Source organism: Electrona antarctica, assembly GCF_951216825.1.
Source record: "Electrona antarctica genome assembly, chromosome: 19".
NCBI classification, from domain to species: domain Eukaryota; kingdom Metazoa; phylum Chordata; class Actinopteri; order Myctophiformes; family Myctophidae; genus Electrona; species Electrona antarctica.
This window is the reverse complement of record NC_136800.1, coordinates 38,685,137-38,710,572: the sequence shown is the minus strand read 5'-3', so window position 1 is coordinate 38,710,572 and position 25,436 is coordinate 38,685,137. Positions and strand designations below refer to the sequence as shown.

Below are 25,436 nucleotides of genomic sequence, written 5' to 3'. Positions count from 1 at the left end.
AGAGAATACCCCCCACCCCCCCACCCCCCCCCCCACACACACACACACACACACACACAAAAAGAAAGGAAAAAAAACATTACAATTCGTTCACAGTCTAACTAACAGAGCAAAACAAAAGTGAGCACAAGATAACGAGACAAAACAGAATCTCGCCTACATCAAGTGTACATGATGTAGGCGAGCAGAGCACGGAGCAGAACTCCAGGGCTGTCAGTGTGAACTCAGCCCTCCACACAGCCCTGCTCTCTCTGTCCATGTTGCTATTGCTGTTGTCAGGCAGAAACCTCCATATTTCTACTTTTTTATTCCCGTAAATGAATGCCATACTTCATCAAAGAAGACTGTCGCACAGGAGTAGTGAAAATAGCAGATCTACAAGCTCACAACGCATCGCATCGTGGTGTGATGCGTTGTGAGCTTGTAGATAGTCGGTTTTCACTACTTTAAAATGTTTTAATAATAATAATAAAGGAATGGTTTCGGACTAGCTTTCTGCCCGACAGAAATGATATTGAATTATTGATAATAAATTGCCTTCCTGCCGACTCTGATCTTAAGGAGCATGGACTCTCAAAAGGCTGATATCATTCCAGCTCTTTGCTATCACATTGCCGCGGAGGCCTCTTTCTTCTAAAGTAAGGTGGACTGATTTGCTTCAAGTGCAAGCAAAGCAATTCACTCTACCATCATTGTCTATTTTTTTTATTTTTTTTCAAAACAAAAGTTGACAAGCGCTCTGCGACAGAAATGGGGACGATCGAAGCAGCGGGAGTGTGGGGTGGGGGTGTGGGGGGGGGGGGGGGGGGGGGTGATTGGCGGACTGGTAGGCGCAGTGCCATTTGTCAAAGTATTGTTATACATTACGAACGTCAGACACTTAGCCGATAACTTGTTCAAGTCCTCCTGCCCCTCACTGCCTTCTCTCAGCATGTCAGTAGTCCATTTAGTGCTACGCAAATGCCTGCAAGTACGGTTCATAGCTATAAGAGTAGAGTAACAGGCAGCATCGCCAGCTCTGTGTCTCTCTCTCTCTCTTTCTCTGATCCAGCTGCTCATTTGGCAAAGGAGCGAAGTATTAAATTAAGTCGGAAGGAAGTCTTCACTGGGATAAAGGATTCTGGATGGATGGGCAGAGAACAGGGCTTTAAAAGACAGTTTATTCAAATGACCGTCTATGTTTTGCCTCAAAATGTCATCGGAACATTATGCTAAAGGCCTGCTGTTCAATTATGCCCTAAAATGCTGGAGAAATCAAGATGGTTTCCTAGGGTGCCGTTTTGTAGTTTAGTGGCTAGAATGGAGAACACTGTGCTTTATTCACTAGATCGGAAGTTTCCCGGTTCGATCCCTGTCTGCATGTCGAAGTGTCCTTGAGCAAGACACTAAACCCCTAGCTGCTCTGCTCCTGATGAGCAGGTTGGTGGCTCCTTGCATAAACCCCTAGCTGCTCTGCTCCTGATGAGCAGGTTGGTGGCTCCTTGCATAAAGACACTAAACCCCTAGCTGCTCTGCTCCTGATGAGCAGGTTGGTGCCTCCTTGCATAAAGCAGTTGTCTTTGCCGTCAGTGTGTGAATCTAATGCCCTTTCTTTTACCTTTAAATGCCGCTCAGACAGGCTTATCAAATTGGCACAGAGGTCAACCTAAACTGAAGTGGAAATCCCTTGTTTTTATATCACTATGTTTTCACAGGATTTCATCAGACAATTCCTCCTAAGCAGCCGCCTGACGTCTCTTGGCATTAACGCCTGGGGAACTTTAAGAAAAGAAAACTGGTGGAAAAAGCTGTATTGAATGTCAATACGGAGCTCATTTTGCATACAAATACTCACAAATAGATGGGGAACATTTGCTTGAAAACATTCTATTTTGTTTTCTTATTTGATCTTAGCTCTGCTATACATTACTCCCTGCTCAGCAGGTGGAGACAACCATTTAAGAGCAAGCAGATACATGCATCTATAACAACGCCCACAGGGGGTTAACAGAGCCCTTAGGGAAAGCAGAGCCTACTGGTGGTGGGAGCAAGCAATGTTCAGTAGCACTGAGAAAGAGACACAGAGCCCTTAGGGAAAGCAGAGCCTACTGGTGGTGGGAGCAAGCACTGTTCAGTGGCTCTGAGAAAGAGGAAAGCAGAGCCTACTGGTGGTGGGAGCAAGCAATGTTCAGTGGCTCTGAGAAAGAGACACAGAGCCCTTATAGCAGAGCCTACTGGTGGAGGGAGCAAGCACTGTTCAGTGGCTCTGAGAAAGAGACACAGAGCCCTTATAGCAGAGCCTACTGGTGGAGGGAGCAAGCACTGTTCAGTGGCTCTGAGAAAGAGACACAGAGCCCTTATAGCAGAGCCTACTGGTGGAGGGAGCAAGCACTGTTCAGTGGCTCTGAGAAAGAGTGTGATGGGAGACCAAATAAGAGATGGGGTCCAAAGGGAAGCACGCACAAAACATACGTACAATGATAAAGGAGGGTTGTCCGCACACTGTATATCTGCTCCCAGGAAACATACGTACAATGATAAAGGAGGGTTGTCCGCACACTGTATATCTGCTCCCAGGAAACATACATACAATGATAAAGGAGGGTTGTCTGCACACTGTATATCTGCTCTCAGGAAACTTTTATTGAAGAGTAACAAAGCCAAAATAAACCTCCAATTTGGTCCGCTGCTTGACACGACGTCTGTATGTATACATCACCCACATAATGCTGCACATGCGTGTAAACCTCTCGAGTGTACAGTATGTGCCTGATCTAGCTCGCAGGCTACACATTATTATACTGTGTATACTAAGTTGGTAAAGTAGTAATATCAGTTATTAGGATCCCTGTGACTGAGCACACGCACTGAGTGGTCATGATTGTGTCTTACCTGTATGTTGTATCTGTCAGAATGTGTACAGAGTGAAAAGACCCTAAGAAGGTCGTGCAAGATAAACGGACACAGAATACAATGCAGTAAATCATTGCTGTCGGGCAGAACCCTCTTATCTACACATTCTGTTTTTGAGTGGTGCAGCCACTGGGTCTGTCCGTCTGAGCACGGAAATAGCATTATAACGTTTGTTGACCACCAAGTGTCTCACACACACACACACACACACACACACACACACACATGTGTACTGTATGTCTGGGGTCAGCCATACATACAGTATGGTGGTGGTGGTTCAGTAAGAGAGATGGTATGTGACTCAAGCACTGGTGGCGATATAGGGGAAGCTTAGCACGCGCGAGCGCACACGCACACCTCTATGAACTCTCCGTGATGACTAAGGTGAGCGCTGGTCCGTTCCCATGACGACAAATCCCAGTATGAAAGAGCTGGTCTAATCTCTGACAGACAGCAGACACCGCTGCCCGTACTAACTATTGTCACTGGAACCTTGAGAACAAAACATGTTCATTCTGAGAGAGACGGGAACATTTGAGAGAGATTTGGTGTTGGACTGAAAGAGAAAACAGTCAGAGTAGTAACTCACGCCTGTAGAGAGGGTTCCAAGTGGATATTTTATTTATAACTACATTTAAAAGAACCGTCGATCAATGTCAATGACATCATCGGTGTCTGTTCTTTGTCGTTATGTTAACCCATTTTGGGGCGGGAACCCCTTTTGGTGTTAGCATTACGTTATGCTTTAGCTATTGAAAAACAGCAGATCTACAAGCTCATAGCGCGCCACCGAGTGGCGCGCTACGAGCTTTTAGGTCTGCTATTTTTGAGAAATCGAAGAACGACTGACATAGAAACATAGCTTTTTCAGAAAACTGTCAGGATGTAGAAGACATTTTTAGAATCTGATCTCAGGTCAAAATGGGTTAAGGACCACGATGGAAATGAATCTCCGACTTCATTCTGTAATTTTATTTTTATTTTATTTTCTGTCGTGTTATTTCAGTGAATGCATTGTATTTCGTCTCCGTTTAACCTTCAACACTGTTTACTTCTCAGGATTCCAATTCAAAAGCCTCAAAAGTAGCAGATCTACTGCAAGCACGTGGATCTGCTACTTTTGCTTTTGCGTGACACCATATGGAGATGGAAGGTTTCTGCCCAACACCGACGATAGGCCTATCTCACATAATTTCCCCGCCCCCTTTTTATGCCCCCTTTCGGGGCTAGTGGTGATAGCGTGACGTCACTCCATAGACACTACATGTTAACAGAGGTTATTTAAGAAGTATACAACTTTTGTTTTCTCAAGGTAAGGTTTGTTCTATCTGTTCGAGCTGATTTACCATCTTGTTTGCTTCATAATAATATTGGTCTGTCACATTTTTACATTAGGAAATGTACTTAGATTCTCCAGAGAAAAAAACGTGTAAATGCTAATGTTAAATGACACCACTATCTACCGGAAGGGGGCGTGGAAAGGGGGCTGTGAGATAGGCCTATTCACGTGTATTTCTGTCTTGAACCAAATAAATCAATCGATCTAAAAGCGTCAAAGTAAACCATTCACCTTGGTTGCTACAAGCAAGCAAGAAGGCAACAGTCAGGGCAGGTGATTTGGATTTTTCTTTCTCTCTTTCTTTTTGTCTGAGCGAGGCCGTTTTTCACTTTTCATCAAGGAGCATCTAAACGATCATCTAGACTTTATTGCAGGTTTCATAGAACAGTAAAGTGGAGCACAGGAGGATGGTCTCCTGTGTAAACGACTGAATGCAGAGTGGTTTGCTGCTTTATAAATACCCGCCGTCCCAACGGGGCGTTTGCTTCAGAGCTGGAGACTCAGCAGGGACACCAATTAACGTTTTTCATAATTTTTAGTATTGTTAATATTGTTGTTGTTGTTGTTATTGTTATTATAGTTATAGTCTCCACTGCGATATATTAGCCATGTTTATATGGCCTATTAAATATTCCATTTCCAATCTGTTTAAAAAGCCACAATGAATAAAAATGCTTTAAAAAACAAAACTGATATGAATAAACAAGATAACAAACCAGCTATCCCAATATTATGATATCCAAAACCCAGACAATAATAGTCTCATACCACAATATGTCGTTGCTGTCTGGAACCTCAGACAGCAACGAAACTCCATTTGTGAGGTTTTAAATGTATTTATTTATTTTTTCAGAAATCAGTGCTATTGAACCATTAACACCCTTTGCATCTGTGTGTTGGTTAAAAAATAAATATTGAGCCAATGAAAAGTATTAAAAAGCTCTTCGACAAAAACCTAACCTCCTAACTCCACTTATGTTGAGATGGATGTTTTTCCTGAAAAATTAACATTTTTAGGTGCTTTTTTGCAGACACTGACAGCAGAGATATACTGTATTGATGAGGCAGTGAGGTTATGTTATCACCCTAACACTGTCAAACAGCTGTATTGATGAGGCAGTGAGGTTATGTTATCACCCTAACACTGTCACACAGCTGTATTGATGAGGCAGTGAGGTTATGTTATCGCCCTAACACTGTCACACAGCTGTATTGATGAGGCAGTGAGGTTATGTTATCACCCTAACACTGTCACACAGCTGTATTGATGAGGCAGTGAGGTTATGTTATCACCCTAACACTGTCACAGCTGTATTGATGAGGCAGTGAGGTTATGTTATCGCCCTAACACTGTCTGTCACACAGCTGTATTGATGAGGCAATGAGGTTATGTTATCGCCCTAACACTGTCACAGCTGTATTGATGAGGCAGTGAGGTTATGTTATCGCCCTAACACTGTCTGTCACACAGCTGTATTGATGAGGCAGTGAGGTTATGTTATCGCCCTAACACTGTCACAGCTGTATTGATGAGGCAGTGAGGTTATGTTATCGCCCTAACACTGTCTGTCACACAGCTGTATTGATGAGGCAGTGAGGTTATGTTATCACCCTAACACTGTCACACAGCTGTATTGATGAGGCAGTGAGGTTATGTTATCACCCTAACACTGTCACACAGCTGTATTGATGAGGCAGTGAGGTTATGTTATCGCCCTAACACTGTCTGTCACACAGCTGTATTGATGAGGCAGTGAGGTTATGTTATCGCCCTAACACTGTCTGTCACACAGCTGTATTGATGAGGCAGTGAGGTTATGTTATCGCCCTAACACTGTCACAGCTGTATTGATGAGGCAGTGAGGTTATGTTATCGCCCTAACACTGTCTGTCACACAGCTGTATTGATGAGGCAGTGAGGTTATGTTATCACCCTAACACTGTCACACAGCTGTATTGATGAGGCAGTGAGGTTATGTTATCACCCTAACACTGTCACACAGCTGTATTGATGAGGCAGTGAGGTTATGTTATCACCCTAACACTGTCACACAGCTGTATTGATGAGGCAGTGAGGTTATGTTATCGCCCTAACACTGTCACACAGCTGTATTGATGAGGCAGTGAGGTTATGTTATCACCCTAACACTGTCACACAGCTGTATTGATGAGGCAGTGAGGTTATGTTATCACCCTAACACTGTCACAGCTGTATTGATGAGGCAGTGAGGTTATGTTATCGCCCTAACACTGTCTGTCACACAGCTGTATTGATGAGGCAGTGAGGTTATGTTATCGCCCTAACACTGTCACAGCTGTATTGATGAGGCAGTGAGGTTATGTTATCGCCCTAACACTGTCTGTCACACAGCTGTATTGATGAGGCAGTGAGGTTATGTTATCGCCCTAACACTGTCACACAGCTGTATTGATGAGGCAGTGAGGTTATGTTATCACCCTAACACTGTCACACAGCTGTATTGATGAGGCAGTGAGGTTATGTTATCGCCCTAACACTGTCACACAGCTGTATTGATGAGGCAGTGAGGTTATGTTATCACCCTAACACTGTCACACAGCTGTATTGATGAGGCAGTGAGGTTATGTTATCGCCCTAACCCTGTCACAGCTGTATTGATGAGGCAGTGAGGTTATGTTATCACCCTAACACTGTCACACAGCTGTATTGATGAGGCAGTGAGGTTACACAGCTGGTCACACAGCTGTTCCCATAAACACTTCGACTGCCAGCAGGGCTTTCAGTGATTATTACTAGTTGACTAGTTGCCTAGTTTATTAGTAGACTAGTTGTTTCGTCGACTAGTTGTTTAACTACCTACTGTATGATGTACATTTTTAATATGTAATATGTATACATTTAAACACTGTGTACATTGGTGACTATACTATATAACTATAATCTAGCTGATCTTGAGGCCTACAAAATCAGGAAAGAAAAAAAAACGTATTGGTACTAGTCAACTAGTACCAACAAGGTCAACTAGTGGATTTACTAGTGGACTAGTTGACTAGTTGCTTAAAGCCCTAGTGCCAGGTATTCATTAATTAACCCATCTGCTGCCCCCTGCTGTATGCAGAACCAACCGCAGACTGCTGAGCCGTTTGTAATGTAACACGCTGGACTCACATCCTGTTTGGACGGCCATCTTAGATGCTAGATAAATAGCGTCAATGCTAGCGAGCTAAAATGAAGCCATCCTTGCTCTAGAAAGCGCCAATGTTTCCATCTAGACCACCGGATAATCAGCAAAGACCTCCGAACATCGCACGTTTTATCCAAACCATGGAGAGCTCTGTAGATTTCGAGTTATTCAGCTCTTTAGTCAGCCTGTATAAAAGGGAGGTGAAGAAGGAAAGGCCAAGCCAAAAAAAAAAAGAAATCAGTTTGATATCAATAACAAAGCTTATCAGACAGAACGTTACACCAGAAGCGGAACTTTCTGTCAGAAGTAGTACATTTTAATTCTTTACACCACTGTCACAGTCTTTTCAGTACAGGCCCTCATTTTGAATGCCAATGGAATGGGTCCCGGTTCAAACCGGAAGTAATAAAAGTTGTCTTGACCAAAAACGCAATCTGGGAAAAGAATCCGAGATAAATGCAATTTTACTAAATCTCTTTACATTGAGGCGGACAGAGACTGTACAGACTTTTCACTTCCGGTTCATTTCCGGTTTTATCGGTCGCCTGGCAACCAAGAGCCATTCATACGTTGGCAAAGAGCACGATCTAACTTAATAAAATCCCTTAAATTACAAATACACTCGTCAAAGCAACACCAGACTGGTTTAGAAAGTGTTCATGTAACCCCAGCTATATGATATGGCCCAGAATGCAGCTCTGCTCCTTATGGTCCTTATGGTGCGAGACATCATCATACCCAGAGGTTATGCAGGAATGCCTACTATGAGTTGCAGCCCATACATCCAGACAGAAAAGTCCTATCTGATTGCATTAAACGATGTTAAGTGACTTAAACTCACTTTGCCACTCACTTTACGAATGTGCATACCCTCTATATCACACACATCCATTAAACCACTTAAAGCTTTCACAGAAAATAGAAGATCGACAAGCATTTATATCCGCTCAACCATATGGGGTTTAAATGGTCAACCCTGTTGACGGGGCTCCCAGTCTATACAGTACAGTATGTGGTCAGTTGGTCCTGTGACAGGACAGGACTCCTGTCCTTTTTTGCCTAGTATACACCACATCCCGTCGCCCCAAATTGCCAATTTACAAGCTTGTGAGCTAGAAGATGCGCTGTTTTCTGTGAACGTTCACTTGTTAGGACATAAATAAAACAAAAATAGTGAGTTAGTGACACATGTGGATATGCCAGTGGTTCTCAAAACGCCTTCATTTCAAGGACACCCAATACCTCTGAGAGTGTACAAATGGACCCATAAGGATCCATTTATTTTCAGATTAGATCCATAGGGTCCATTTCATTCCTATAACATCAATCATTTAGCAGGGGGCCCCCTGGAACCCCCCTCAAGGACGTCTGGCGGGCCCCGGATCCCACTTTGAGAACTACTGGGCCAAGCATAATCATCACTGTCGGGTGGAAACCTCATATGTCAAAAACAGTCACTTTTCAGGATTGATCAAATCGGAAAAAAACAGCAAAAGTCGCTTCGCATCACATTTTTCCGAGCATGTGGATCTGCTACTTTTGATGCTTTTGTGCGTGCTGGAGTATGTATGATCAAGTAAGCTTAGTAAGGCATTAATTCACGAAAATAGAAAAATCACACCCGTGTGAAGTGAGGGGTGCTCTTATCATCGTACATCATGCATCATCTCATACTGGCCAATCAGAATGCCTGTTGCCACAAATTTGGCGGACATTTGACGACCTATACTCCTTTCATTGTCGATGGCAAATATGAGACGTGTGGGGACAAGATGACGTAATTTTTCCCTTCATTGTCAATGGCATTTAATGTTTGTGTTGCTGACATTTTACATTTTATTTGGCGGACATTTGACCTAATTTCTCTTTTCATTGTCGATGGCAAATATGAGACGTGTGGGGACAAGATGACGTACATTTTCCCTTCATTGTCAATGACATTTAATGTTTGTGTTGCGGACATGTTGTGGGGACAAAAGCTGTATATAGGAGGGGCTAGCGCCTCTCAAAAACACAAAAAGTTGGAATACAGAGATAACAGATAAGTTGTGTCTGCCTGACACAAATATAGCAGTAACAGATGAGTCATGGAGTGAATGAGAGGTCAGCTCGTGACTCAACGACTCTTCAGCAGACAGACACAGACTACGGGGGCTGAATCTATGATCGTGCCACCTCTCATTACCGTAATTGACACCATAATAACCACCACCATAAATCTGCCCTATACACCGCCGATAGTTGTGAGCCACATTGTGGTGCACATACTCACAAGTATAGTTTTCAGCCCAGGTGACCAAAATACTAACGTTTTTCCTATAGAACGGATATTATGTTAGCACGGAAGGCTAATTCCTCCAAACAGTCATTCTACTTTCATGCTGTCTGTGTTCGACATGTAGTGAAGATAATGCTACGAAGGTAATGCTACGCTAGCCTTGTACGGGGCGGCCCAAGCTTGTATGCTATGTTGATCGAAGTCCCCGGGAGTTATCCTTTTAGCTCTAATGTCTTACTGTACCATGTGATGTTTACATTTCTGTCAAATAAAGTATTCAATCAATCAATCAATGATCAAGTGTATGATGCTTCTATGTGGATAGAGCGACCTTCTGGGAATCATGTGTCCCCGAGCAAGACATTTAACCCCTAACTGCTACCTGGGCACTGGTACTGCATCATGTTTATTAATAGCGCCCACTGCTCCTAATATTTACAGTAGCATGTGGATAAATGCAGAGGACAAATTCCACATTTACAAATGAATGTACAGGCCCCAACAACAACTACATGGGACCATTTTATTAGCTGTATATTTCACCATGAACTCATTATTGTGTCTTTCATACTCATAGACTTAAATAGTCATAAAGACAATGAGAGTACAGCAGCTGCTGAGTTCGTAGCGCAGCGAGGTCGAGGTTCATAGTGGTTGCTCTTTAGCTAGCCCTGGAGACCAAACCAGTGTTTAAAACAGTTTGACACTCAACTTACTCTGGTGTTGTGTTGTGTCCTTTACTTTACTTTACTTTATTTACGTATTTATTGTCCGGGACAGTGCACATTAATGGACCTTAATTCAATCACATGATATCGTGTAAATATGCCAGATTTAGCTATAAGCTCATTGCCATTCCATCCGTAGACCCACGTACAAATACACCACAGCTACAACATGACAAAACAGAGAGAACATACAACTACCTAAAAAAAATCTTTTTAAGAATACCAAACAATTTTTTAAAATCACACTTGTGTGAAGTGAGCGGTGCCGTTCGTCACAATGATGACGTCTGATGATGTCAACAACATGATGTCACAGGCTCAAACAGACATTCCGTGCTCAAACGGACACATGCTCCAAAACACATACTACCAAAGTCCATTACCTAAACAATAGAATGTCTAAAGCCTATTTTTAAAAGGCAAGACGTATCAATGGTCAGTCACATTGGTTAATGTTAACCATTGTTTTAGTTGTAGTAGAGCAGTTATGAGTGACATACCCTAGACTTCCTTTGATGGAGAGGACATTCTCACCAAAAGGGGTCTGCCTACGATGGACCTCTCACACAGTCCCCTCTGGTCACTGGTGTCTGACCTAGTGCCACGTCCACAATGATGGTATGAGTTTAGTTTCTTGTCTGAGACCTTGATGGTTCTCTTCATTGATTGAAGTATTTATTAACAGTTTGCAGAACTACAGTACATTTCAAACACAACCCAATACAAAAACTGTTAACTGTGGACGACACCATAAAGTGGAGCATATAGATTTAAGGCACGGTCACACATACACGTCAGAGGTGTCAAAATGGTCCCGTTCACTTCTATTTTACGAGAGTCGTGGAGCTTCCTGCTGCAGCGAGTTGATGCGTCGCTTGAAGCAGTGAACTTTGGACCGGGGGCATCAACTAATAGGAAAGAAGCTTTGTGGTTGACCCCACTTGGCAGGCAACTCAGCTCAGTTGTAGTTTTCTTCCACCGAGTCAACCAGTCCAACATCAATCTGAGAATCCCATCGTCAAATATTCGGGAAAACAGCGGCCCCCCAACAGTCTGTCTTGAGAGACTAGTCCAACATAGGTCAAAGGAAATACACAGACAACCGGCACTGCCCACAATCCGCAAGACAACAATGGAAATTGACACGTTTGATGCTTAACCCCAGCATCCTTATTGTGGGGGAAGGCGTTCGCAGAAAATAGCATATCGACAAGTTCACAAGCCTGACGCATTGTGCGCTTGTGTATTTGTGAGCTTGTCTTGTGTATTTGTATTTGTGTATATCATTGCTGTAGGGCAGAAACCTCTTATCTCCATATTCTGACTGTGTGTTTTTTTATTTTATTATTCGTTATTAATTCATCTACTTGATCATACTACAGGTCTACAGCATCACAAAAGCATCAAAAGTGGCAAGCTCGATCTGACTGCTACGTTTGCTATTTTTTCATTTGAAGCCTGAAAAGTAACAGTTTTTGACAGTAATAACAGTTTCCACCCGACAGAGACAATTTAACTATTTGATTTTAAACGGTGGAATTCGGCAGGGACAGGAGCTTTTCTCCAGGATGTGGTAATAACTTCAAACACGGTTTGGATCTCCAGGGCTACACCTCAGCTTGCACTGATGGGGCATGAGCTCTGCTGTCATATCAGGGTTATCAATGCTCTGCCCTAGGGTGTTATCAGTTACCAGCCTCTCACCCCTTTTAAAACTCCTCTTTCCCAGGGCAAATAATGGCTGGATATGTGATAATAAAAAATACTGTTTTCAATACTATTTTCATAGTTTTCTATGTCCTTAAATTCAAATACTACAGTTCACGTGACACGTCAACGTATTACGTACTGAAACATAGTGCACGCGCGCACACACGCGCACACACGCGCACACACGCACACACACACACACACACACACACACACACACACACAGCTATATAATTTTGATTTTGTAATTAAGTTTCCAAGTTGTTTATCTCATACCCTCAATCCCCCAGTACAATAAGCTACCAATTAAAGATGCAATCAGGGTTGGACAATATACTTATTGTATAAAGTGGGGTCATTCCACTCCACTTGTCATTACAGTCTACATATTAGGCCTGAAGAAAAACTGTCATACTGACACAAATGTCACTTATTATTATGGTCAGGGACTCAGGGTTGGTTGATTCTACTGTACTGTTGAGTGTCTCTCACACACACACACACACACACACACACACACACACACACACACACACACACACACACACACACACACACACACACACACACACACACACACACAGAGTAATGAGTAGCATTAATACTCGGCAGGCAACTGGAGCAATAGATTGGAATGGCCTCATGCACAATAGAGTAAGATAGCTTATCTTTACATCTTCGGCACTGTGAGCATACAGTAGGCTACTGTACATTAGCTCGGGTCTAACTGTACATTATGGGGGGGGGGGGGGGGGGATCAACCCTGCAAAGATAGCAGCTATGGGTTTGTCATTAGGGCTGCACAGAACAGCATGCACACAAAAAAAGAGAACATTGCAGATATAGGGAGAATGGAGCCTAGTATGGCGGTTCCATGGATGAAATGAGCATAACAAAAGGGGTGGGCAATGTACAGTGTATCATCATCCCATTTCTGGGAATATTCAACATCAATAAATAGAGGTTTCAAAAAGGGAAAACACAATGACAAGCATGCTGGGTGCATTTAACATAGCTCTGGAAACAAAAGACCATGAGGATGCGATGCTGAATGAAACAATGTGTCAGACACACATAGTAAACCTACCTTTATGTGAAAGGATTCCTACGCTGGAGCACCACTGGATGTTATATTTATTTACGTCAGCTTGGAGAAATTAATCTTGCGAATGTCCGTTCAGTATCCCATTTGCCAAGAGCTGGAACAATGTTTGTAGTATAAAAGGAGAAGAAACCCCACCAACAGCAATAATCGTTAAAAATGAAAAATAAAAAATATTAATTCGGAAAAAAGCGACTGTGTTCCTATTTAGTTAGGATGGCAGCATATGCTCTCTTCATTCTAAAAGATTGCCTATTATGTTATTAATCTACCAACTCTTTATCAGAAACGCCGCATATTGTTTGTGTATAGCATAGCGGCTACACACAAGGCGAACAAAATCCAGTTTTGAAGGTTTTCAAAGCGCGCCCGTGTTGTGGTCTACATGTTCGGCGGTTCCGTGGTGTTGTTGGCGTGGATGCTGCTCTGAAAGCAGATGAAAGATGCTCTTGAGCTGTGGCTGAGCAGAGCAGGTCCCTTTCTCCTGATGCCTACGGAAGCCTGGATGGTCCAAATAAAGCGTATGAGTTTTTACTCCTCTGACACGAAGCCGGTCAGGGAGCTGGTCAAACAAAAATGTAGGCTACACTGAGAATGTTGAGTGTGCATAGAAATGTGACCAAATGGATCCTCATTCAAGCCATGGAACATTTATTTTGTACATTACATTTTATGTTTGTACACACACACACACACACACACACACACACACACACACACACACACACTCACAATCATCATCATCACTGTCACACTGCCAACATATACAAAAGCCATTCCAGATTATATCTTGAATGGCTTGAATGCTTTAAAATTGTTATAAACGTAATATGAGATTAAAACATGGTAAAACATTGTGTTCATGTTTGATTATCTTGTATTGTTGTTACTTTGTTGATATTGATAAGATAGAACAAAGTAGTAATCGGAACTGAAATTGAGTGAATGACAAGAGTATGAAAAATGAAACAGACAGACAGACAGACAGACAATCTTATGCATGATTGATTTGCTCTGTTATTTAGCCCCCTCTAGTGGTGTACAGCTGAGTTGAGTTTCCTTTGCATCAGTTCAAAACACAATTATATGAAGTGATCTGCAGTTTGATTTGTCTGTGGTCAAATCAAGGTTCAAGGACAGTGTTCAAAGTACAGACCTACCAGCCACAGCCTCATTATTTCTAATTACACGTCATATCCGTTAGGACATGATTTTCACATTGAAAAGCAAGAAAATACCACATTTCTTGACTGGAACATTTTTATTTATTTTCCCCTCCCAAGGACAGTTTAGAAGCCCACAGAGTGATAGATTTTTCTCATTATAATACACCATGTTGAAACAGTGAGTCTTGTTTTTTTATAATAATCTCCATCACATCAACATATACTGTTAACTGTACATAGGTACCAATCACGGTCACTGAAACCTAGGACAAAGGCTGCATTCACAGCAGTTTCACCAAAACCATCTAAGTCGCTCATTCTTAAGTTTGGTTGTGAATAATATTGAACACAGCCTATCATCCTGCAGAGATGCTTTGGGGAAACCAAGCCCAACTATATGAACCTTTTGTCATTCCCTTGACAAAGAGATAAGGGTGTGGGGAGCATCACAAGGATACAGATGAGATGATTTATACTCAGCCATGGTCTGTGGATATGATGCATCACAAGCTGATCACAAGTCATGTGTTAAGAGGATACCAACCTAGTAGAGTATTACATACTGTAGGTATTAGGATTCATCATAGCCTTGCCACCAAACAGGAAGCTGGGTGTTGCACTACTCCGCAAAGGGATGCTTCCTGAAATTCCTCACTGTGGTCAGAAACATTGGTTCCCTTTTATTTTAGGCTAACACAAAACTTGACATAGGCTTTGATACATAATGTAAAATACTGGACATTAACTCAGGGATTAAGGAGAATGGGCTTATTGGGTCATTTTACATGGGCGGGATCTCTAAGCATATAACCACTATAAGCCCTATACTTGGTTGTATCATGTCAAAGAGGTAAAATTACCGATCTACACACTCATAACATGTTGTCAGCTTGTACATCTATTTAAAAAACAAAAGTTTAAAAACCCAAAATAGGGACACCAGGATTAATGGACACAATGTGTAGGTAAACGAAATATGTAATTTTGACAATGGCTAAAGATTCTTCCTACTCAACTTAAAGGCTCTCTGTAGACCAGGTTGGATGCCTCTGACACAAAATTTGGTCAATTTAGGAATGTTAGGAAACCAAAAGTGACACGCTGAAACTCCACTCCTGTAGCATACTAATGTACATTCAAACAACAAATAAGTGTGGGAAACATATCCTTGCACAAGACGTCACCACTCAGTTTGATTCTGTAATGATAGAAGTGCTATTTTAACTGAGTGAACAAATGGAACCACGAGTGTTTACATTTATACACTCAGAAACAAATGGATAAATTAACTCAAAGAAGTTTACTGTGGAACATGTACAAAATAATACAAAGTTACTAAACCTAATCTCAATGTGTTCTCCCTCTAATGATGAATCATCTCGTTGCTGTCGGGTAGAGACCTCACATCTCCATATTTCAACTTTTCATGTTTGTTTTGTATTTTTTTTTCATAAATTGTTGCTCTACTTCATGAGTGTAGTGTTAAAGTAGTGAAAATAGCAGATCTACAAGATCAGCTATTTTAACAATTTACCTTTTTTATATAAAGGAAAAGATTTTGGACACGAAAGGTTTCTACCCTACAGTGACGTTTTGAATGAGGGACAGAGACCTGAGACAGCCAGTTGATTTTGTCCACGGTCGTACCATTCGCAGATAAAGGCTCAACCATAGTTCCATGGCATTTCTTAAAAGCCAGTTTGTGGCTGGCTTATGCCAGCTTTGATAAATACTGTACACGGGCCAGTGTCGATAAGGACCACTTGTTTTTAACAACAAAACAAAACAAAAATCAAACTGCAAATTTGACAGACCAGGCTATTATACATAGAATGGTTAACAAACACCCTCATGCTTCACAGGAAAAACAAACAAAAAGCACACACACACACACACACATCCTATATACGCACGCACACAAATATTTTCAAATATTCTATTTCTATTCACATTTTTAACCAATCACTTGTGAAGAGTGTCAATCACACACAACACATGAGTCATGACAAACATGTATAACTAAAAGCCGTTAGGAGGTGAATATCTGATTGCATTTTTCTTCAAATTCACTTGGGTTCATCTAGAGATAATAATGTATTCACCTGCCATTCATGACAAAGAGAAAACGGGAGAGAAAACCTAGCGCGAGTCACTGTAATTTCTTGTAACCATTACTTGCACACAATGCTGATTATTTTTATTCAGGATTTACAGCCGTTTACTGTGAGCAATGAGCTGGAGATTTTTATATGACAACTGTACATAACAGCAAGAGCCCTGTAATATCTACCATGTTTTGTCTGGCAGCACTGACTGTCAAATAACAGTATGAAATAGGTAATTTCAACACATACTAATCAATTTATAAACTCTAACTGTTTATGGGGACAAGGAAGCATTTGATTACTCATTTGGCTTTTGTTAAGTATGAACAAATCAAAGTGAGATATAAAATAACTGTTATAACAAGAATGAAAGTATAAAAAAAGCTGCTGGTTTAAATTTCTGCATTTCATTTGACTCCACAACTGATCTGAAAGACTTAACATCTTGGTGAGCCACTCTTCAACAAGTGATGGTTAAAAACAATCACCGACAAAAACAAAAAAATACATTTAAATAATTTACGATGTATTTACACAATAGTCCATCTTATTTTCCAGCAGGATGTCTTCTGTAAATCTTCTTTTGGATATAAACTTCTAGTCTCCCATCTTTACTTTCGATGTCTGGAAGAAATGAGACAAATGGTTATTCTACCTATTGGTAAAAACAGGACGGGAAGAAACTGACAAAACAAACTTAAACACAATCTAGTTATGCTCGGAATAAACAAAAAGAGAAAAACCAAAGAAAAAATTGAGAAAAAAAAATTAATTGTACAGCTCATGTCAGTCACCTGCAGGATGGCTACAATAACGCCAAAAAGGCCAATGGCGCTGCCAAAGATTTCCACGATGAGGATCTTTACAAAGAGGCTGGCATTCTGGGCATCAGCCAAAGCTGCTCCGCTGCCCACAATGCCCACGCAGATGCCACAGAACAGGTTGGAGAAGCCCACCGTCAAACCAGCACCAAACATGGAGTACCCTGAAAGGACAGCGGCCAATAATGAAACATTACATACTCATATGCCACAATGAAACACAGTCAATCAATTACTACCTCAGTCAAACAAACAAATCAGGGCTGTTGAGATATGGGATCAAAAATGGCATAACATTGCATTAAAATAAAGATTGTATCGAGTCGTTGCGACTATATTCAAACAATTGGACAACAGGTTTACATATAAATATGAAACTGTCTAAAGTAACTCTACATACGTCTAGCTGATTAGAAAACTATTTTGCCCTGCAGTGGATAACAGTTTCTTACCAGCTTGGTAGTTCTTTGCCCCAATGGTCTCAGGGGTAGTTCCACTGAAATTCTGCAAAGAGAGATGGGTTTAATTACAACTAAATCAAATGACACCAGGAATACTAAGTAAGCTTGCAGATCTTCTACATTTGTGTGATGCTGTAGTTAGTGTAGTATGATCAATGAGACTTTTGAGCTGCAATGAAAACAGTGACATCTGCTGGCAAATCCCATTGTCATATATGGGATTTGCTGGCTCTTACATCACACTCCAGAGGAAAATCATAGCATTTGTTTGCATCAGAAAACCACAGACCACAGAAAATGTACTGAATGTTAAAAGAAAAATTACAAAAACTTTTTTTATGTCACAATCCCTTTAAGTCCATAATTTATTCAGACCCCTCCCCGAAAAGGCCAATCTGTCCTGAACCCTTATCCATAATTATGGATAATTAGTATGGACTTAGATGGTTATTCTTCTCAACTGATATCATAATCATAAATTAGAAGGCTGCCATGCTTACCTCTGCCATGTTGCTTATAACAATAGCCATGATGATCCCATAGATGGCGACAGCCTCACAGAAGATAATGCTGGGGGAGAGAGAACAGAATCGGAACATGTAATTAGTTGTGATTAACGATTTAATTGTGTTTTGGGCATTGAATATTTAGCCTTTTAGGCTTGGTAAACAAACCCTGCACAGGGCAGATATGACAATTTTTTATTTCCAAAATAGTCGATCGAAATGTTTTGCGACACGTTTTGAGCTTGTAGATACGCTATTTTTGCAATTTTTCAACTGAATAGTTTATACGATTATTAAAAATAACTGCGACCAGGTGATTCTGTAATAATTGTGACAGGCCTACATTTCTACATTGTAGATATACAGTAGGAGCCTCAGGACCAACTTCACTTTACCCATAAACAAATTGCAGTTAAAATGAATTTAAAAAGGCATAATGTATAATCTATATTAAAGAGAGGACACTTTTAGCACTAATCTACCAATCTATATTGGCCTGCAAGACATACAACCAAATTACCCCTATACACAAAGATCTGAGACTGAGGGACCTTTCAAAGATTTTCATTACTTTTGTTCTCATTGTCCTCCCTAAGATATTTTGACATCCAAACCCATGAGAAATGACTAAAAGGCCACTGCATAGCGGAAAAGGTGGCCGTACCACTGTCTGGGATGGATGCATCATCTATGACTTTTTCAGCAGAAAAACCAAACGGATGGCAATGAGAACAGCGATCATCCATATTTACTAAGGTGACACACCAAAGCTGGCCAAATGACAGAAAAGCAGTAGCTCAAAAATATACGTGTTTGATGCATTGCATAAGTAGGTATTTTAGGCTGTTTTTATGTTGGGATAGCAACATTGTGTGAGGAGAGAATGTTAAGGTATACATATGGTCCACTACAGATGATTTATCATGGCTGGTGGCAGCAAAGGGCCAAAGGCTGCATCTGTAATTTAACATCTCGGACAAATGGTAGCACTAGATCGTACGGATGTCACGGCCCAATTCAAATTTAGCTGCACCAGAAGCAGACAGTAACGACTACCTATATATGTTACAACATTATGCAATAACTCTGCAAAAGCTTGCAGAATATAAACATAGCAATGAGCATGTGCAGGGATGGAGACTGATAAACAGTCATCGTATGGGGCTCAGTGGCTGTGTGGCTGGTAGAGAGGCCGGATGTTCGATCCCGGGCTACCCCAGAGTTAGTGTGTCCTTGAGTAAGATGCTGTACAGTACACCTAATTGGCAGCTCCCGATGTGCAGGTTGGTGTCTTGCATGGTTTCTTTCCTCTGCCATCGGTGTATGAATGTGTGGGTGAATGTAATGCACAATCTTTGTAAAGCACTTTGGCTAAAGGTGCTATATAAATGCACCAATTATATCGTTGCTTAAAAGGTATATTCAGTGATTTCACTTAATTCAAATATCACTTATTTTTTGGATAATCCTCCCTACTATAAAGTGTTCTGACCATATAAAGAGTTCCTCCCTGTCCACAGTGAGCCCCTGGGGTCAAAAAACCCTAGTTTCGGTTTGGGATTTGGGTGGCAAAGCCTTCATCCAATCAGGATGAGAGGGGCCTTCCTCCAATCATGATCGAGTGGGGCTGGCCTTGGTGTGTGTGCTGTTGGTCTGTTGTACTTCCCCCACTGTAGAGCGTGTTTCCAAATCACCCAAATCACTGAATGCTCCTTTAATAAGGTTGTTCCAAGAAAATGTACAATATTACAGTATATACAACAGTACAGCTCTGCAACTAGGCTGAACAGGTTTTTGAACAACATAAAGATGTATAGATTCGAGTTATCAGCTATATTTGATTTGGCAAGACTTTCCACACTACTAAGTACGTAGTTGAAATCCATGTTCTAGTCTTGATTGATTCATAAGCAATGAAAAATGATTATTATGCTGGGCTCATCCTTTGCCCATTTTCAACCTGGTATCCATCCCTATGTTGGCAATGCCATTACAAAAATGTCAAAAAGTTAGCCTCGGTTGCAGCCTCGCTGCATTCTGTGAATCTGTTTTGTCACTCGCTACTCAGTCTGGCCAGCAGGCAGCAGACTCGTATTTCATAATGCCACGTTGTTGGTCATCAACCAGCACCACTCTGTCCATGCTTTTCTCACTCGAGACTAGATTAAAACTAAAACCTACGGTAAAAAGTAGTAAACACTAATTTGATTCAGTAGTCCACTATGTCAGATTCAGTAGTACCAAAAAACTGACGGCTGTGTGGGGTGAGTTTAGTGAATGTTACATGCATTGCAGGGCAACAGCAGTAGCTGCATAGTATGCATTGATACGTCATTAAACTGGTGTTTATTTGTTTCAACCTGCACGACAGACCAATCAGAAGCCAATGTCTGTATGTTCTGCAGCTGGGGGTGAACCTATAATAAACAAGAAATCCTAAATGGATCAAAGTGAGTGCTGGTTTTACTTTCCAAAAGACTATTTCTGCCAGAACTGTGTACTACTCGTCTGAATGCTTGCGTCTCTCTTTTTCAAGGTTTGCATGAGCCTACCTGACCAAATTCTTAGTTTTAATTCGTGGAGCCTTCACACCACCACCGATGATGCTGGAACCGGTGATGTAGATTCCCCTAGAATCCAAAAATACAGAAAATTAGCACCTGAACCTCATGCAAATAGCACCTCATCTAAAAATTCAATAAATTGCTTCAGCATAATGTACGCCGTTTCAGGATAATGACAGTTTTTATGGACAGTCTCTCCTGGTGTTTCCAATACATCAAAAAGGAACCACATCACTTTATCCATGGCAGATGGGAGTTCCTGCATTACCAAAGACTTTCCACTTCCACAATTTGTGTTCTGTTTTGAGCATTTACAGAATGAGGAAACTGTTCTTAACTTATTTTAATATCTGGAAAAGCCGTGTCCAATTTCCCATGGTTCACGGCACTGCCGTGAAACTAGCATTAAATTACCGTGTTCCTAGAAATATGTGTCCATTGAAGGTTGACTGTACGGTGAGCGCACATGCAGTTAAGACATGTACAAATCTAGGGGCTGCCAAGGTTTTGCCAAGAATTAAGTGTTGACCCATTTTGGGCGGGAACCCCTTTTGGTGTTAGCATTATGTTATGCTTTAGCTATTGAAAAATAGCAGATCTACAAGCTCATAGCGCGCCACCGAGTGGCGCGCTACGAGCTTGTAGGTCTGCTATTTTTGAAAAATCGAAGAGCGACTGACATAGAAACATAGCTTTTTCAGAAAACTGTCAGGATGTAGAAGACATTTTTAGAATCTGATCACAGGTCAAAATGGGTTAAGACATGTACAAATCTAGGGGCTGCCAAGGTTTTGCCAAGACTTATGTGTTGATTTTAATTTGCGTCCAAGGTCACTTCCAGAAACGTTCACACTCAAAAGCCAAGTACTCACCAGGCAGCCCCCACCACAGACAGTGAGATGGCCAGACCAATGCCCAGGTTGGCCCACATAAATGGAGAGGTCTCGAGCAGGAACCTAAGGAAAGAGACAAACACCTCGTTACAACAGAAGTTAAGAATCAAGCCTGCCGTTTTTAAGTGTTTTATGGAGCACCAGTAGTGGTATATTATAGTACAGCAACATGAGAAAACAGTTCTACATCAACATCACATCAGTATTTTATTTTTGTCATATACAGTATGAAGTCATATATATATCCCATCTGCAGTATAAAGACGGCCAAGCTACACCAGGCTTCTCTCACGCGTTTACCCTAAACGCGCGGCCGCGCCTGCGTTTAATTTAGGTCCAGTCCTATTTAAAATAATAAAATCACACCCGTGTGAACTGAGTGGTGTAAGGTTTTATAAAGATCATGGTTTGAAAGAGAAGGTAAGGAAGAAATATTGGGCTTCCCACCGTCTTTAAAGATCTTTGGCTAGGTAGGGTCGTCTTCTGATGTGATGATTTGTGACCATGAAGTTGATTCAGCTGGAGTTTTTGTCCGATGTGAGGTATTATATAAGGTAAGGTATTATATAGCCTGATCAGCTCTGATCTGACGTAATGAAATTACACCCGGATGTGATTTCACAACTGGCTTTTTTTGTGCAGAAAAAATGAGCATGGTTGCTACGGTCATCCAGTTCACCCGGGTGTGATTTAATTACGTCAGAAATTATTTTGAACATAGCAACCATGCTCATTTTTTCTGCACAAAAAAGCCAGTTGTAGGAGTGGTTTACACCACTCAAAAATGCACGCGTGGCCACGCGTTTAGGGTAAACATGCACGTTTTGTGCGCGAAAAGCCTAGTGTAGCGTGGCCGAGAAGATGTAAACTGGTGGATGGACAACTTGGTTTTAGCAAACAATCTTACACTACCAAGGGCTAATTACCAAGTTCAAGGCATAGCCTAGCTCAATATGTTAAAAGTGAAAAGCCACATTTTTAGTACGTTCCACCATTGATTAATGATATATTTACAAAACACAAAAGCCTAGCCTAGGCCTTTAATGTTTGTATTAAGCAATTTAGAAACTGGGCAACGTATTTGAAACTCTTGCTAGAAGAAAAAGTAATAACATTCTCACAGAATGTTTTGCAACAGAACAACTTATGGACTCGACGTTAGTCAGAAACCAAGGGTCACATTACTGAAACACAAGTGCAATTATCTGATCTCATAATCTGCCATTTAAGGACACCGAGAATGTAGTTAAAAGGAAGGGCTGTTACAATGCGTTGTAGGTAAACATCATAAAAGGAAGTGTTTTATATCAGCTATCCATCTACACCAGCTTTACAGACTTGAAAACAGACATCTTCTAGTCACTGGTGAGAAAAGGTTGTTACAGGCCCCAACAGGAAGATGTAAGCCAACATGTAGAACAGTTATGTCTTAACATATCGGATAAACGTTCAGATCAGGAAACTGAGATGGGCTGGTGGTGATTTGCTTTTACAGTGCAAAAATGGGTGAGGAGACAGGTTTTGGTTTGTAGTTTGCCATCGAATTAACGTTAAGAGAACAGATTTAAATCAACATTACCATCTTTTGAAAACTCTTCCGAGTCTACTCTAGTCTAGGGCAACCAGCATCATGATATTACTACATAATCTAAACAAGTTTCACTGCTGCTTTTTCCTTTACTGGACTAGCCAATGCCAAAATAAATTAATATATATAGTATCCTAATACCATCTGCTGGAATCCCAACAACTACATCCAAAACCTGTCTCCTGCATCACACATTTCAATTTACATGATGAGAACTTACCATGCCACATCAAAGCGGAACCCTAGATCAAAAATCGTATAGCAAAGACCTAAAAATAGAAAGAGATGATTAGCATATTTGATATCACACTTGACATACCACGGATCTGCATTAAAATATCAATCTTGACATTCCAAGATGCGTCATTCCATGACATAGCCTACTTCTATTAACCCATGTTTTTGCCAGTATTATACAGTACACCATGCACAATCATACTAGTACAAATTTACAAAACTGTAGCCTGTGTGTGATAGCTCACTCTCACATGAGAACTGCTGCAGTTCCTATTTTGAGAGTGCTTCACAGTCAGTCACAGTTCATCAGTTGTGCACAGATGCAGCTACTATATGCTTGCAGGCTTGATCAATGCTATGACTAATTGGCGTAGATGCGAGGATCTAATGTAAAGCGAAATATGTCATCACTACTGCTAACTAAGCAGTCAAATAAACAAACGCTTTATGTGTTGTTAGCCCCATATGGAACGTAGTTACGAGCTACAACGGTGGGAGAGGTTCCATATGGGGCTAATGTGTTGTGTACGTTCCACTGCAGGCTCGGGGTGCGTCTAATTTCCGGCGTGGACACTTGACTGAACACAATGCAACTTTCCGACATTACAGTTGCATTGGCCGTTCTAATATAACTACCATTATGACATGTCATAATCCGCAAATACAAATATCGATGAAGCCCGAACGCTGAACGGGGGCTGACATTTACATTAGCTTAGCACATTGGGTTATTATCAACCAGTAAGTTAGTCGTTCCGGGATTTAGTCAGGCCCACCACAGTACAACCTATAGTAGTCGTTCACCATTGACGCCACGAAATCAATGAATGAAACCGCGATTATATATAAAGGACCATCTACTCAACCTTTAATTCGCGTACGGAAGGATTCCGATCACTTTTCCACGCGTGATCGTGCATCTATCTTACCGACAACCAGGATGGTGGTCCAGAAGGCCAAAGTGACCCCGGTGTAGAGAATAGCGTGTCCGTTCATCATCCACTCGAGAAGCATCTATCCGGGCCGATATAGCAATGCGATCACGATGTGCTTATATTATCTGCGCGATGTGTTGTTCGCCGGCTCAATGTTGGCAAATGACGCCAATAGGCCCCCCCAGAAAACGCCACAAAATGAAGAGTTTTTCAATGCCTTCGCTTCGATGGAGGAAAATCTATGGAGAAGTGGAAGGAAGCTGTGCTGTGTTGTCAGCTGACCAGGCTGACTGGGTAGCATGTGACCTGAAGACGTGACGATGACTGCTGCTGCTGCGCTGCGTGACAGGGAAAAAAAACAGATCTACAAGCTAAGAACGCGTCGCGAGGCGACGCGTTCTTAGCTTGTAGATCTGTTCTTTTTTAAGCGAGAATCCCTCGCTTTGCTTTGCTTCGTTGCAGCAGGCAGGCACTCACGAATCATCATTGATGGACGATGGTCGTTATTTATTACGTTATTGTTTTTTAGAATGTAGCAGTTGTGAAATACTAAAACACAAGAAGATAACATATTGCTTTTTTTCTTCCCTGAGCCAAATATGCCAAGGAGTAGGCTTCATCAGCTTCATGTCATTCATAAAACCTCGCGTCACCAGACTTTCCACCATCATGCACCGCTTGTTGTGGACGCAAGATGGCGCCAGATGCCTTGTGCTGGGTTATTAAAAACATTGAACATGGGCAACCTACTAATCATTCAATGCACATTCTCTAAATGCACATTCTCTCTCTCTCTCTCTCTCTCTCTCTCTCTCTCTCTCTCTCTCTCTCTCTCTCTCTCTCTCTCTCTCTCTCTCTATGGGTTTATATATATATATATATATATATATATATATATATATATATATATATCTTATACGATGTATAAGATATATATATATATATAT

General features: G+C 41.3%; 2 protein-coding genes across 2 annotated transcripts in view; both read right to left on the bottom strand.

Moving 5' to 3' along the window:
- The window catches only part of b4galt2 (UDP-Gal:betaGlcNAc beta 1,4- galactosyltransferase, polypeptide 2), a 343,648-nt gene extending 330,042 nt beyond the window's left edge, over positions 1-13,606 (bottom strand). The window contains exon 1 of the mRNA XM_079488696.1: positions 13,199-13,606. The gene's annotated coding sequence lies outside the window, so the exon portion shown is untranslated. The remainder of the gene's footprint in view (positions 1-13,198) is intronic.
- A 1,433-nt stretch (positions 13,607-15,039) lies between these two features.
- Positions 15,040-24,804, bottom strand: atp6v0b (ATPase H+ transporting V0 subunit b). Its single transcript, XM_079529181.1, has 8 exons — positions 24,484-24,804; positions 23,538-23,586; positions 21,709-21,792; positions 20,825-20,902; positions 18,267-18,336; positions 17,758-17,809; positions 17,279-17,469; positions 15,040-17,108 (listed from the first exon to the last, which is right to left on the bottom strand). Exons 1-8 carry the CDS (start codon positions 24,566-24,568, stop codon positions 17,082-17,084), a joined length of 636 nt encoding a protein of 211 aa, XP_079385307.1. The 5' UTR covers positions 24,569-24,804; the 3' UTR covers positions 15,040-17,081.
- Between the last annotated feature and the right edge of the window lie 632 nt (positions 24,805-25,436).

Excerpts from the sequence above, each read along its gene's own strand:
- atp6v0b (XM_079529181.1), bottom strand. The coding sequence starts at position 24,568 with ATGCTTCTCGAGTGGATGATGAACGGACACGCTATTCTCTACACCGGG. Across the intron at positions 20,903-21,708 it reads TCTGTGGTGGGGGCTGCCTG|GGGAATCTACATCACCGGTT; the intron begins GTGAGTACTTGG and ends TTTGGATTCTAG. Across the intron at positions 17,109-17,278 it reads TTATTGTAGCCATCCTGCAG|ACATCGAAAGTAAAGATGGG; the intron begins GTGACTGACATG and ends CATTTCTTCCAG.